This window comes from Schistocerca cancellata, chromosome 12, assembly GCF_023864275.1.
Source record: "Schistocerca cancellata isolate TAMUIC-IGC-003103 chromosome 12, iqSchCanc2.1, whole genome shotgun sequence".
NCBI classification, from domain to species: Eukaryota; Metazoa; Arthropoda; class Insecta; order Orthoptera; family Acrididae; genus Schistocerca; species Schistocerca cancellata.
Genome location: NC_064637.1, coordinates 165,717,725 through 165,731,372, shown reverse-complemented (window position 1 = coordinate 165,731,372; position 13,648 = coordinate 165,717,725). Strand labels below are relative to the sequence as shown.

The window sequence follows — 13,648 nt, the reverse complement described above, 5'->3', positions numbered from 1 at the left end:
CAGCATCTACAGAGATGCAATACAAATTTATAAATGGCAAAGTAATTTTAATGGGGAAAGGAGGGAATTAAATAAAATAGGAATGGCAATTGTTGTGCATAAATGGTAATTCTTACAAATGATTACTTGTAATCGATAATGTCACGTGTCAGAGAGAATCTTATCAATATTAACCTCAGACTTTCTGCAGATAATGCAGTTATAGATAATTCAGCCAGAGCTTAGTAAGATTTCACAGTGGTGCAAAGATTGCCAATTTATCTAAAATATTCAGAAATGTAAAACTGTGCACTCTAGGAAATGAATGAAAACTCTAAGTTATAATATCAGTGAGTCACAATTGGAATTAGCCAACTCATGCAAATACCTGGGTATAACACTTTTTATGGGTACGAAATGGAACAGTTACATAGGGTCAGTTGTGGGTATAGTATGTAGCAGATTTCAGTCTATTGGTAGAATACCGGGGAAATGCAATCGGTCTCATTCTTCCCACACTCCATAAGTGAATGGAACAGGAAGAAATCCTAATAACTGGTACAATGGGATGTACCCTCTGTCGTGCACTTACGTCGATTTGCAGAGTACAGACGCAAATGTAAATGTGTGCATTTTGAATCAGACGATGAACTGAGGTGCCCTGTATACACCTCATAACTCCCCTAAATGCTGGGACTCATTGAGGTTTCAGCTCAGTGGCCAATATTTCATATCCTAAAATGTCTTCCACAGATGAAGACAAAACAACAGTGAACAGCACACGAAACTGCTGGGTGAGATGGGTGGCTGTAGAAAAGGATGACACCTCTGTGTGTCATAATGGATAGATAAAAATCTACTCACCAAACAGTAGCAAGAGAACACACACGAAGAAGGTATTACCCTCTTCCTTCACCTTCAACCCTTCTGCTAGAAGAAAGAGCCACTGATTCCGAAAGCTCACAAACTGTAATACATTTTATAGGTGTGTTCTCCTGCCAGCTGCTTGCTGACTAGATTTTTTGTCTCTCCAATTACATTATATTTTGAAAAATTGACTATTTTTGCCGATACATCTACGTGTTATCTATTCTGTGGACATAATCACCATAAATAACGGGACTATGTTTTTTGCACTAGGTTTTTACTGATTTTGTTGTTATTTTATTCGTAAGCCCGAGGACTGGTTCGAAGAAGCTTTCAGTGATAGTCCATACTGTGCAAGCCTCTCCATATCTGGATAACTGTCACAGCTTACATCCTTCTGAACCTGCTCGTGCTTGCACTGAGATGACAAAAGTCAGAGGACAGAGACATACGTATATACAGATGGCAGTAGCACTGTGTTCACAAGGCATAAAAGGACAGTGCATCGGTGTAGCTGTCATTTGTACTCAGGCGATTCACGAGAAAGGGTTTCCGACACAATTGTGCCCGCATGACGAGAATTAACAGACTTTGAACACAGAACGGTGATCGGAGCTAGACACGTGGGACATTCCGTTTCGGACACTGTTAGGGAATTCAGTACGCTGTGAACCACAGTGTCGGGAGTGTGCCGAGAATACCAAGTTTCGGGCATCACCTCTCATTACTGACGACACAGTGACAGAAGACCTTCACTCGACAAGTGAGAGTGGCGGCATTTGCGCAGAGTTGTCAGTTCCGACAGACGAGCAACCTGTGTGAAACAACCACAAAAATCAACGTGGGATGTACGACGAACGTATCCGTTAGGACAGTGTCGCAAAACTCGGTGTCGGTGGGCCACGGCAGCAGACGACTGACGCGAGTGTCTCTGCCGAGAGCACGACGTCACCTGTGGCGTCTTTCCCGGGCTCGTGACCGTACCGTCTAGACTCCGGACGACTGGAAAACTGTGGCCCAGTAAAATGGAGTCCCATATTCAGTCGTCAAGGGCTGACAGTAGGGTTCGAGTGTGGCGCAGACGCCACGAAAGCTCGGACTGAAGTTTTAAACGAGGCACCGTGCAAGTCGGCGGTGGCTCCGTAACGACGTGAGCACGATTTACACGTAATGGACCGGGTCTTCTGTACAACTGAACCAATCGTTGACTGGAAATGGTTACGTTCAGCTACTCGGAGAAAATCTGCAGCAATTCACAGACTTCACGTTCCCAAACGACGAGGTAATTTTTACAGACGGCAACGTGCCGTATCGCCGGTCCACAATTGTTCGCAATCGATTTGACGGACGTTCTGGACAATTTGACTGAACGGTTTGGCTACCCAGATCGCCCAACGAGAATCCCGTCGGACATTTGTGGGACTAAATGGAGGGTCAGTTTGTGCACGTAAACCTGCACCGACAACACCTCCCAATTACATACGGCTACAGAGGCAGCGCGGCTCAATATTTGTGCAGAGGACTTCCGATTACTTGCACTACGCCAGGCAAAAGGAAGTCTGACACGATATTAGGAGGTATCCCGTGACTTCTGTTCCTCAGTTTACTGTAATGAAGCCTCGGTCTCCTCCTCTACAATTTATACCCACCACATTTCCCTCCATTACCGAAGTGACGATTCCTTTATGCCTTAGGTTGTCCTCTCACAAGGGATCACTTCTTTCAGTCAAGCTGTGCCACAGATTTCTTTATTCCCCAGTTTGATTCAGTACCTCCTCATTAGTTACTCGATTTCCCCACTCAATCTTCAGCATTTTTCTGGAGCACCACATTTCCAATCCAACATTTTATATTTGTTGTGCAAATTTATTCTGTGGTACATAATACTGTTTTGGATTTTACATTTATTCTTTCTCAATAAAGGTAAGTTCAGTCCCGACCTCGTCCCGACGGTGTGGACAGAGCTTCTGGTACGGTAATTCAGTTTACTTTTGATGTGCGTAACCGACTGATAAATGTACTCACACAGTGTAGGCAAAGTGGTCAATGTTTCAAGCAGTTCTTTACAGTGTGTCTGATTATTATATTTAGTTATTATTCTTCAGACTATAATTTGAGAAATGAGCTGTGATGTTATCTATTTATTTGCAGAAAGGAATTCTGCAGTTAAGAACAGAGGTTGCAAATGAGTAGTATTTAACTAAGAGGCACTGGCTGTCACACACTGATGACAGGCGTGCAAGGGTGTAACATTCTGTTTGTAGGTCCTTTGTGTGTTCACACCACTTCAAATGAGAATCAATATTCATTCCAGGAAATTCTGTGTTTATTACAGCCTATAGATGTACCATCTATAATGTATCTGTTTTGATCTCTTTGTAACTATGGTCCTGTCACCTGATCTATGGTTACTGCAGCAGTTTTTGCCATTTCTGGCAGCTCAGACCAGTGATATTTTCATTGTGGCTGTCTACAGCTCAATGCGTCGCATTTGCGGTGAGTAGCAATCTATCCTTTTCCTTTTATGCCTGACATTCCAATGAAGAGTTTTCCCAGTATTTGGTTCTAGAAGTAAGCTACTTGTACATTACTAAAGATGATAAAATTCTTTCAGGCTTCCAGCCCTGTCAAGTGGTTTAAAATCCGTGAGCTTCTGGCCAAGTGATTTTCGGCCATTATCAATTAATGACTGTCAAATGGTAGCTGCTGCTGTTCTTATATACTGTGCTGAGAGAATTCTCTGACCACCTGACAGCATCTGTGACAACATCGAGTTCACGGCGGAGGTGGAGACAGACGGTGTCTCTCCTTTTCTCGACGTCCTCATCCGTTTTATAGAAAATGGATGTCCCGGCCACAGTTTTTGCCAAAAACCCAGACTGATATCTGCATGCTACCAGCTATCACCGCCCTTTGCATTTAGTGGAACTCATCTCAGATGCTGAAAGCTTTCCAGAGGAACTGAGCCACTTATGAAAGGTGTTCAAGGAAAACAGCTTCAACAACTGCCATATTTCACAAACCATCTGGCCTAAGAAACATAAACAAAAGACTCCTGATGAGCACACAAAGAAGCTTGCATTTTAGCTGTTCCACGAGTCAATAACAGGAAAGATTAGCTGGCTCTTAAAGAGGCATAAAACTGACTCAGCCTTCAGGGCCCAAGCTAAAATTTAACAATTAATGAGGCCTGTAAAAGGCAATCTAGGTCCTAGAACGTGGGTGTGGACAGCTTTATGTTGGACGGATGGTACATACTATTTAACAGCACCATGTAGAATACACGAGACATTTTCACCTACGGTACCCAGAGAAATCAATGGCAGCGAAGCTTGCTCTAAAAAATGGACAGCATATTGCATTTGCTGAGACATCTGCTATTACACAGACTAATAGTTTCTGGAACAGTGTCATAAAAGAAGCAATTGAGATAAAAATTTCTGGCAACACCCTCAATAAACATGGCGGTCTGTAGCAAAGCACAGCTTGAAACCCATTTGACTTTAGCAGTGAGGACATAAGATTTGGCTCCTCGGAATATAACAGTTGCCGACTTGCACTGTAACGTGTACTGTAGACCTTCCCTCTACTACCTACTCCAGTCTGGTGACAGGCATCTCCTGTCCCATCAGAGGCAGGGCTACATATGAAAGCAGCCATGTGATCTACAAGCTAAGCTGTATTCTACATGGGGACAGTGACTAACGAGCTACTTATCCGCACGAATGGCAACTGACAAACTGTGCCCCTAAGCCAGCTGGACCACCCAGTTACTGAATGTGCTGCTTCACTTCCGTGACTGCTTCACAACTTGCATCATCTTCATCCGTCCTACTGACATCAGCTTTTCTGAACTGTGCAGATGGGAACTCTCCCTGCAATATATCCTAAGTTCCCATAACACCCTCAACTTTAACCTTCACTGTCCCTGTCCTCGACCCACCTGTCGTCTTCCTTGCTCCGACTCCAGCACTACACAGACTTCTATTCCAGCGATGGTCCGTCAGTCCTTTTCCCATCCTCTACTTCTCTCCTTTTCTGCTCCTCTTCCCTCCCCCCCCCCCCCCCCCCCCAAACCTCGCGAATGCACTTACAGCACTGCCCTGTCCCCACTACATCCCCGTATGCTCCCACAAGCAATACTTTACCACCTCCACCCCTCCCCCACCCTGCCCCAACCTCCTCCTTACCCCCACCACACACGGAATGCTTCTCCCATCAGGCACAGTAGGCAGAGAGAGTGGTCACGTGTGTGTGTGTGAGCTCAGCTTTTGTGAATGTGTGTGTGTGTGTAGTTTCTACTTTAGAAGAAGGCCCTTTGGCTGAAAGCTCTCAACATCTCTATACTGTGAGTAGGAATCTATCCTATTCATAATAGGTATTATCCATCATTGATATTCCATTGTTTGAGTTTCTGTAAAAAGAGTAATATGATAATGTGATCTAAGATTAAGAATTACTTTTTGAAAATATTTGTCTGGAGTGTAGCCTTACAAATGGATGGTAGTGAAATAGAAGTCATTGAAATGTGGTGCTACAGAAGAATGCAGAAGATTAAATAAGTAAGGTATGGCTAAAAGTGTAGACTGGGGAAAAAGAAAATTTATGGTATAACTTGGCAATAAAAAAGGGACATGTTGTATCGGACACATCCCGAGGCATCGAGAAATGGTCGTTTGGAGATGGAGAGTTGTGTCGGGGTAAAAATCATATAGGGAGATCGAGGCTTGCAGGTTCAAAGGGATTTAGGTTGCAGGAGTTATTTGAAGACGGGGAGGTTTGCACAGAATAGACTAGCGTGGAGAGGTGCCTCAAACCAGTCTTCGGACTGAAGACGACAAAAAACCACTTTCAGTAATATACGAATTCTCAGTTTTGTGACAATATATACTGTCAAAATTATCTCATTCTTCCAGCCATGTAAAGCAGTTTAAAATCTGTGAGCTTTCAAGTGAATGCTCCTCGGCTATTTTTGAGTGGTGACTGTCAAGTGATTGCAGCTGCAGTCTTTACAGAGCTGCATTGCCTTCAGTTATGTCACTGGTGCTCACTCCAATGCAAACACAGTAATGTTGTGGTTGCACATTTGCTGTGCCCACTTCGACCTTCTGATGCCTGGATTTCAGGCTGTGCTCAGTTACAGGCTGCCATGTTTATCGAGCGCACTGTCAGAAATTTTTATCTCAATTTCTTCTTTTACGACACTGTTCCAGAAACTATCAGTCAGTGTAACAGCAGATGTCTCGGCGAATGCAATACGCTATCCATTTTCTAGAGTGTGTTTTGCTGCTACTGATATTCTACATGGTGCTGTTAAACAGATGTACAATCTGTCCAACATAAAGCTGTCCACACCCCCATAGTATTTTATATACATCTGACATTCTGGGACCTAGGTTGCCTTTTACAGGCCTCATTAGTTGTCAAATTTTAGTTAGGGCCTTGAAGGCTGAATAAGTTTTATGCCTCTTTAAGAGCTGGATATCCTTTCCTTTATTGACCCACAGAATAGCAAAAACACAAGCTTCTTTGTGTGCTCACCTGGAGCACGTTTCTCAGGCAAGACGGCTTGCGAAATCTGGCAGTTGTCGTAGCTGTGTTCCTCGAACACGTTTCACGAGCGGCTCAGTTCCTTCGGAAGGCTTTCAGCATCTGAAACGACTTCCACTTGATGCAAAGGGTGGTGATAGCTGGTAGCATGCAGATACTGGTCTGTGTGGGGACAGGCTAGCCACTCGTGGTGGCCACATAAATCTTTGAGGCACTGGGATATGAGCCATAAGGCAAGGGGTTGGGAGCATGGGTGGAGCAAGGATAGTCAAGATGTTGCTCAGGTTCAGTAAGTGGCAGAATACCAGTGTGGCAGGGCTGGGAAGGCTGGTGGGTAGGATGTTCCTCATTTCAGGGCGGGACGAGAAGCAGTCAAAACCTAGTGGAGAATGTGATTCAGCTGCTCTGGTCCCGGGTGATACTGAGGCGTGAGGGGAGTGCTCCTTTGTGGCTGAAGGGTGTGTGCATATGAGGTAGTAGGGGACTAGAGTGACAATATCCTCGTCCATCTCTGTTGCACCCCTGTTCCCAACACCTCACCTCACGGCTCATATCCCTGCAACAGACCTATACGCAAGACTTGTCCCACAAATCTTCTACCACCGTCTCCTCCAGTCCTGTCACAGGTGTCTCCTATTCCGTCAGAGCCACGCCTACTCGTGAAAACAGTCACGTGACCTACAAATGCTGCAACCACTCTGCCACTTTTTACATTGGCACGACAACTGACAAGCTGTCTGTCCACACAAATACCACCGACAAACTGCGGCCTAGAGGCAGGTGGACCGTCCAGCTCCCGAGCGTGCTGCCCGACACGACATTCTTCACTTCGGTGACTGCTTCACAGCCCGTGCTATCTGGATCCGTCCGCCAACACCAGCTTTTCTGAATTTCACAGGCGGGAACTCTTCCAGCATTACATCCTAAGTACCCATAACGACCCTGGCCTCACCCTTTGCTAGTCGCTTTCCCATTCCCTGCCCCCGAGCACTAAATAACTTTCTATTCCGGCAACACAGCCACTGGCCTTTTTCCCCTCCTCTACTTCTCTCCTTTTTGCCCCCCCCCCCCCCACCACACCCCCAAACATTGTGACTGCACCTAGCAGCTGTACCCTCTCCCTACCTTGCCCCTGTATGCTTCCACAAGCAGAACTCCTTCATCTTCACGGAGGAGATAAGAAGACTTGCACGATGAGACATATGCATATAAGTTGGTGGGGATCACACGGATAAATATGATAATACTGTATCAACAGCAGTTATTTTTATATTGTTTTATTAGGCAACCAGTTTTGACATTCCAATCACAACATCTTCAGGCCTGTTGCACGAATTCGTATTCGGTTCCATAGATATTCAAACTTCGTGAGCTCGTGTGCTCTTCCCACGAGTAATAGCTGTCACGTGCGTGAAGAGCACAGATGCTCGTGAAGTTCACATATCTGTGGAACCGGATAGAATATTGGTGCCTCACCTTATTATACTTGTGCGAGTAGTACTCAGTGTCACTCGTGTGACAGGCCTGAAGATAATGAGACGGGAATGTTGAAACTGGTTGCCTAGTAAAACAGTATAAAAATAACTGTTGTCGGTACAATATTGTTATATTTCACCGACCAGTTGCTGCCCGTCTGCCCTGAGCCCGAGTGGAATTACATTTACAGAGATAAATGGGCAATGAGTTACATTGATTTAAATAACCATTTTTGCTGTACAGTTATTTGCCCATTTACTCACTGAGTGACCCTCATATATTGCATATTTGGAAAGGCAATACAGGAATTGGCTGGTTCAAATGGCTCTGAGCACTATGGGACTTAACTTCTGAGGTCATCAGTCCCTTAGAACTTAAACTACTTAACTACTTAAACCTAACTAACCTAAGGACATCACACACATCCGTGCCCGAGGCAGGATTCGAACCTGCGACCGTAGCGGTTCCGGACTGAAGTGCCTAGAACTCCTCAGCCACTCTGGCCGGCAATATAGGAATTCCTGGACTATCGTGATGTAGAGGTAGTTTATAACAAAGAGAAAATTGTCATTATGAATTTAGTTTATGATACGGCATTAATTACTGAAAAGGAACACAAATTTAGCTAGTTGCTTACACTGTTAAATGATTCCTACATTATTCACATAAAAAAAGAAGATAAACATAGTGGATCGCTAAATGTTAAACTAGGAAAAGAGGCTTTTTCATTATATCTTTCGTGACACTACTCGAGCATTCCCGCTACTACAGTTAGAGTCGGCCGCCGCTCCTACCCTACCTGCAGACGGCATCCACCAGTTGTTGCGCCAGTGGCGCACCCGCCGGCGCTGCCGCCAGGAACTCCTTGTGCTCGTACTTGGAGCGGATCCAGCGCTCCTTCTCCTCACGGCTCGAGTTGGGCGTAGGCTTGGCACGGCCCGGGTGCAGCGACGCCTCCCACAGGCTGTTGGCCGTCGCGTTCCCCATCGCCAGCATCACGCTCAGCTGGCCCGGCCTGTGAGCAAGCGACTCGTCTCACCCGGTGTGCCGAGGGTTTCCTATTACTGCAATCTCTGTCGTTATTTCTCGTGCGAATGTAAGCCTCTGTCAAATAATAGTGTGTAAATATTCCTTCGCAATGAGAATGGAACACAGTTAAACTTGTTCGTGAAAAACTGAATGCGATACTTAGTGTAAAATGCTGTGGTCTAATTAAAATCGATGCGAGAGTATCACTGCGGGGAAGGACAGTTGAAAGGAGGACACACTGAGGGTGGCGGTGTAAAAGATTGGGGGACAGACGGTGGGGACGAGTGTTTCTGCCGTGTCATTCCGATTAGAGTATTAAGGTTGACAGGAGATACGGTCGACAGTATTTGCCAATTTCCTTACGTTTTACCGTGTCGGAGATGCGTAGTTAGGTGGTACGTGTTACAGTGAATTTGTTGGTATTACTGTCAGTATACTATGTGACAGAATTTATTGGTGGTTTAATTACAAGTAGTGTCAATCTAATGAAACTGATAATTACAGGAATTGTTTCTACATTTAGATAACCACAACCTCTCACTATGGCAGAGAACATGTGAGACTTACAATTGTATTACATCTTATTAGGGGAAGATGTGGCACGGTGCTGACCATTTACACGATTTCTTAAGAAATTCCCCCATCCCTTCCACGGAAACAGTGAATTATACTTATGTTTATGTACAAGGGCTGATCAACAAAAACTGAGACGGAAGCTACAGGAAAAAATCAAGGACAATTTCCTACCTACTCATACCGGTAGGCTGGTAGTAATGCTCTATGTCGTACACACCTTTTGCATTTAGCATACCAAAAAATGGAGCTGATGTGAGAGAAGCAGTACGGTGCACTAAAATTCTGTGTTCATTTAAAACATACTACCACTGAAGCTCATGAAAATCTGCAGCAAAACGTTTGATCAAAAAATAAGGTGGCTAATTTTATTAAAAACAAAGTAATAATTTTCCTTGGAATTTGATTTAATCTTCTTCAGAGTACTGTCCTCGGGTAGTAACGCACTTATCCCAACACTGAATCCCTGACTGGACGCATTTCTGGAAGGCTTCCTTTGGTAGGGTGTTCGGCTGCTCTGTTGTGGCCCTCTCAATGTCAGGGCGCTGTCAAAATATTTTCGTTTAAGCACGGTTTTACTTTCGGAAAGAGCCAGAAGTTGCACGGTGCTAAATCTGGTCAGTCTGGTGGATGTGGACAGACAGGAACCTTTTTCCTGGCCAAAAGCTCGTGAATAAAAAGCAAAGTGTGTCACGGCACGTTGTGATGAAGAAGGAAGTCACTGGCCCATTTTCCTGGTTTCTTTCTTCATACATTATTTTGCAAACACTGTAGTATGCACTTGTAAAATTGGGCATTTACACATATTCCTCTTGGAAGGAACTCTGATTGCAGTATGTCCTAAGCAATGAGCATGACTCTGATATTTGATTTTGACTGAAGTGTGTTTGTAGGGTGAGAAGATGCACTGGTTTTCCATTGGTAACTCTCAATTTTCATCTCACAGTCTCACCCATACACCCAAGTTCATCTCCAGTTACAATTCTGCACATAAACTTTGAATCTGGATGAAGATAACACTTCAACCCCATGAAAACTGAGACAAGATTTTCCTTCTGCTCACCAAAAAAAGTTTGGGAACAAATTTTGCACTCACTCATCTCATTTGCAAATTACCAGTTAAATTGCTTTGTAGAGATGAATATGAGATGCTAAGTCTTTTGAACAAACTATTTTTGTCTATTTCCACACGTTTCCTTCTGTTTTTGAAGTTACTGGTTGCCCAAACATTGCTCATCTTCTACCGACTCATTTCCACTTATAAATTGCTCATACCACTTGTAAAGAGTCTTCAGAGTTACAACATTATCACCATACACCAATTTCAACATTTCGTGTGTTCTTTGGCACTTTTTTGCGTCTTCAAACAGAACTCAAATGTTCACGCATTGTTCGAGGTCCGTGATGTGTGACACAGCAAGTAAACACATCACTCTAGTGTCTCTGGACGCTGACTGACAAGTCAGAATGTGTTCCAACTTGACGCTGCCTGACAAATTACCTCAAATGGTAGTAGCACCTACAATTGCTGATAAAGAAATTCATCCACCGAGTTTTTTTTATCACACCATGTAAGTGTAGTGATCCTTACATCATTGAAGTGGCTTCTGCAATATTGTGGGACCTGTAGCAGGTTATACCACTGCAACTGTGTTCTCAAGGTCCACTGAAGAAACAGTCTAATTGTCTGCGATATGCCCTGACTTCCTGAGTGTAGTGCCAGCCATCGAGCAGAGCAACCCGTTCTGGGACCTGAGGAATTCTTACACTGACGTGCCAACACACATACTTCAAACAGTACTTGTTAATAACAAGAGTGAATTTAGGATGAAATTAGCAATTCACAACACCAGCACTAGAAGTATAAATAATTTCCATGAAGGCTCTAAATCCATCTCTGAGGTTCAGAATGGAGTTTCATTCTCTGATGCAAAAGGCTGTAACAGGTTGCTAGTAGACACTAGATAGGAAATTGAACATTTGCAAATATTAAAAAAATAAAGTGGAAGAACACCTCATTAAACACTTCTTCTACAATTTCTCACAGTAATTTTTCAAGAATGTAAATTCCACATAAATCTAATACCTGTATTATAACAATGAAAATAGTTACATTTTTGACAATATAATGAAACTGGATAGATAAAAAGTTTACTCATCAAGCGGCAGTAGGAGAATACATACATAAAAAAGGATTCATGTGTGCAGACTTTCAGAGCCAGTGGCTCCTTCTTCTGGTAGAAGGATTAAAGTGGAAGGAACAGGGGTGAAGGAAAATGACCGCAGAGGATTAGGAAAAGGGGTAGAGGTTGTAAAAGCCACCCAGAAGCTGGTCAGGGGAGAATTACCGGTCAGGTAACTCTCCACTGACCCAGGGGTTCTGGGTAACTTTTCCAAACTCTACCCCTTCTCCTAAATCTCTCCAATCCTTTTCCTTCACCCCTTTTTTTCCCCTTCAACCTTTCTGCCAGAAGGAGACATCAGTGGCTCCAAAAGCTTACATACAGAGGAAGATTGCACTGTAGTTCCTTCTCTAGATTGTCGCACAGATGACAAAATGGTAGATATCGAAATAGACGACAGAGGGATAGAGAAACAATTAAAATCGCTCAAAAGAGGAAAGGCCTCTGGACCTGATGGGATACCAGTTCAATTTTACACAGAGTACGCGAAGGAACTTGCCCCCCTTCTTGCAGCGGTGTACCGTAGGTCTCTAGAAGAGCGTAGCGTTCCAAAGGATTGGAAAAGGGCACAGGTCATCCCCGTTTTCAAGAAGGGACGTCGAACAGATGTGCAGAACTATAGACCTATATCTCTAACGTCGATCAGTTGTAGAATTTTGGAACACGTATTGTGTTCGAGTATAATGACTTTTCTGGAGACTAGAAATCTACTCTGTAGGAATCAGCATGGGTTTCGAAAAAGACGGTCATGTGAAACCCAGCTCGCGCTATTCGTCCACGAGACTCAGAGGGCCATAGACACGGGTTCACAGGTAGATGCTGTGTTTCTCCCGCAAGGCGTTCGATACAGTTCCCCACAGTCGTTTAATGAATAAAGTAAGAGCATATGGACTATCAGACCAATTGTGTGATTGGATTGAGGAGTTCCTAGATAACAGGATGCAGCATGTTATTCTCAATGGAGAGAAGTCTTCCGAAGTAAGAGTGATTTCAGGTGTGCCGCAGGGGAGTGTCATAGGACCGTTGCTATTCACAATATACATAAATGACCTGGTGGATGACATCGGAAGTTCACTGAGGCTTTTTGCAGATGATGCTGTGGTGTATCGAGAGGTTGTAACAATGGAAAATTGTACTGAAATGCAGGAGGATCTGCAGCGAATTGACGCATGGTGCAGGGAATGGCAATTGAATCTCAATGTAGACAAGTGTAATGTGCTGCGAATATACAGAAAGATAGATCCTTTATCATTTAGCTACAAAATAGCAGGTCAGCAACTGGAAGCAGTTAATACCATAAATTATCTGGGAGTACGCATTAGGAGTGATTTAAAATGGAATGATCATATAATGTTGATCGTCAGTAAAGCGGATGCCAGACTGAGATTCATTGGAAGAATCCTAAGGAAATGCAATCTGAAAACAAAGGAAGTAGGTTACAGTACGCTTGTTCGCCCACTGCTTGAATACTGCTCAGCAGTGTGGGATCCGTACCAGATAGGGTTGATAGAAGAGATAGAGAAGATCCAACGGAGAGCAGTGCGCTTCGTCACAGGATCATTTAGTAATCGCGAAAGCGTTACGGAGATGATAGATAAACTCCAGTGGAAGACTCTGCAGGAGAGACGCTCAGTAGCTCGGTACGGGCTTTTATTGAAGTTTCGAGAACATACCTTCACCGAAGAGTCAAGCAGTATATTGCTCCCTCCTACGTATATCTCGCGAAGAGACCATGAGGATAAAATCAGAGAGATTAGAGCCCACACAGAGGCATACCGACAATCCTTCTTTTTACGAACAATACGAGACTGGAATAGAAGGGAGAACCGATAGAGGTACTGAAGGTACCCTCCGCCACACACCGTCAGGTGGCTTGCGGAGTATGGATGTAGATGTAGATGTAGATGTAGATACGTAAGATCTTTTTTATAAGTGTGTTCTCCTGCTGCCGCTTGGTGAGTACAGGTCCGGTAATTATCCACTGACCCGGG

At 44.0% G+C, this 13,648-nt stretch overlaps 1 protein-coding gene across 1 annotated transcript in view; it reads right to left on the bottom strand.

Moving 5' to 3' along the window:
* LOC126109555 (centaurin-gamma-1A) overlaps positions 1 to 13,648 on the bottom strand; it is a 333,594-nt gene that overhangs the window by 12,563 nt on the left and 307,383 nt on the right. The window contains exon 15 of the mRNA XM_049914570.1: positions 8,672 to 8,887. Coding sequence (XP_049770527.1) covers positions 8,672 to 8,887 — 216 coding nt within the window. The remainder of the gene's footprint in view (positions 1 to 8,671; positions 8,888 to 13,648) is intronic.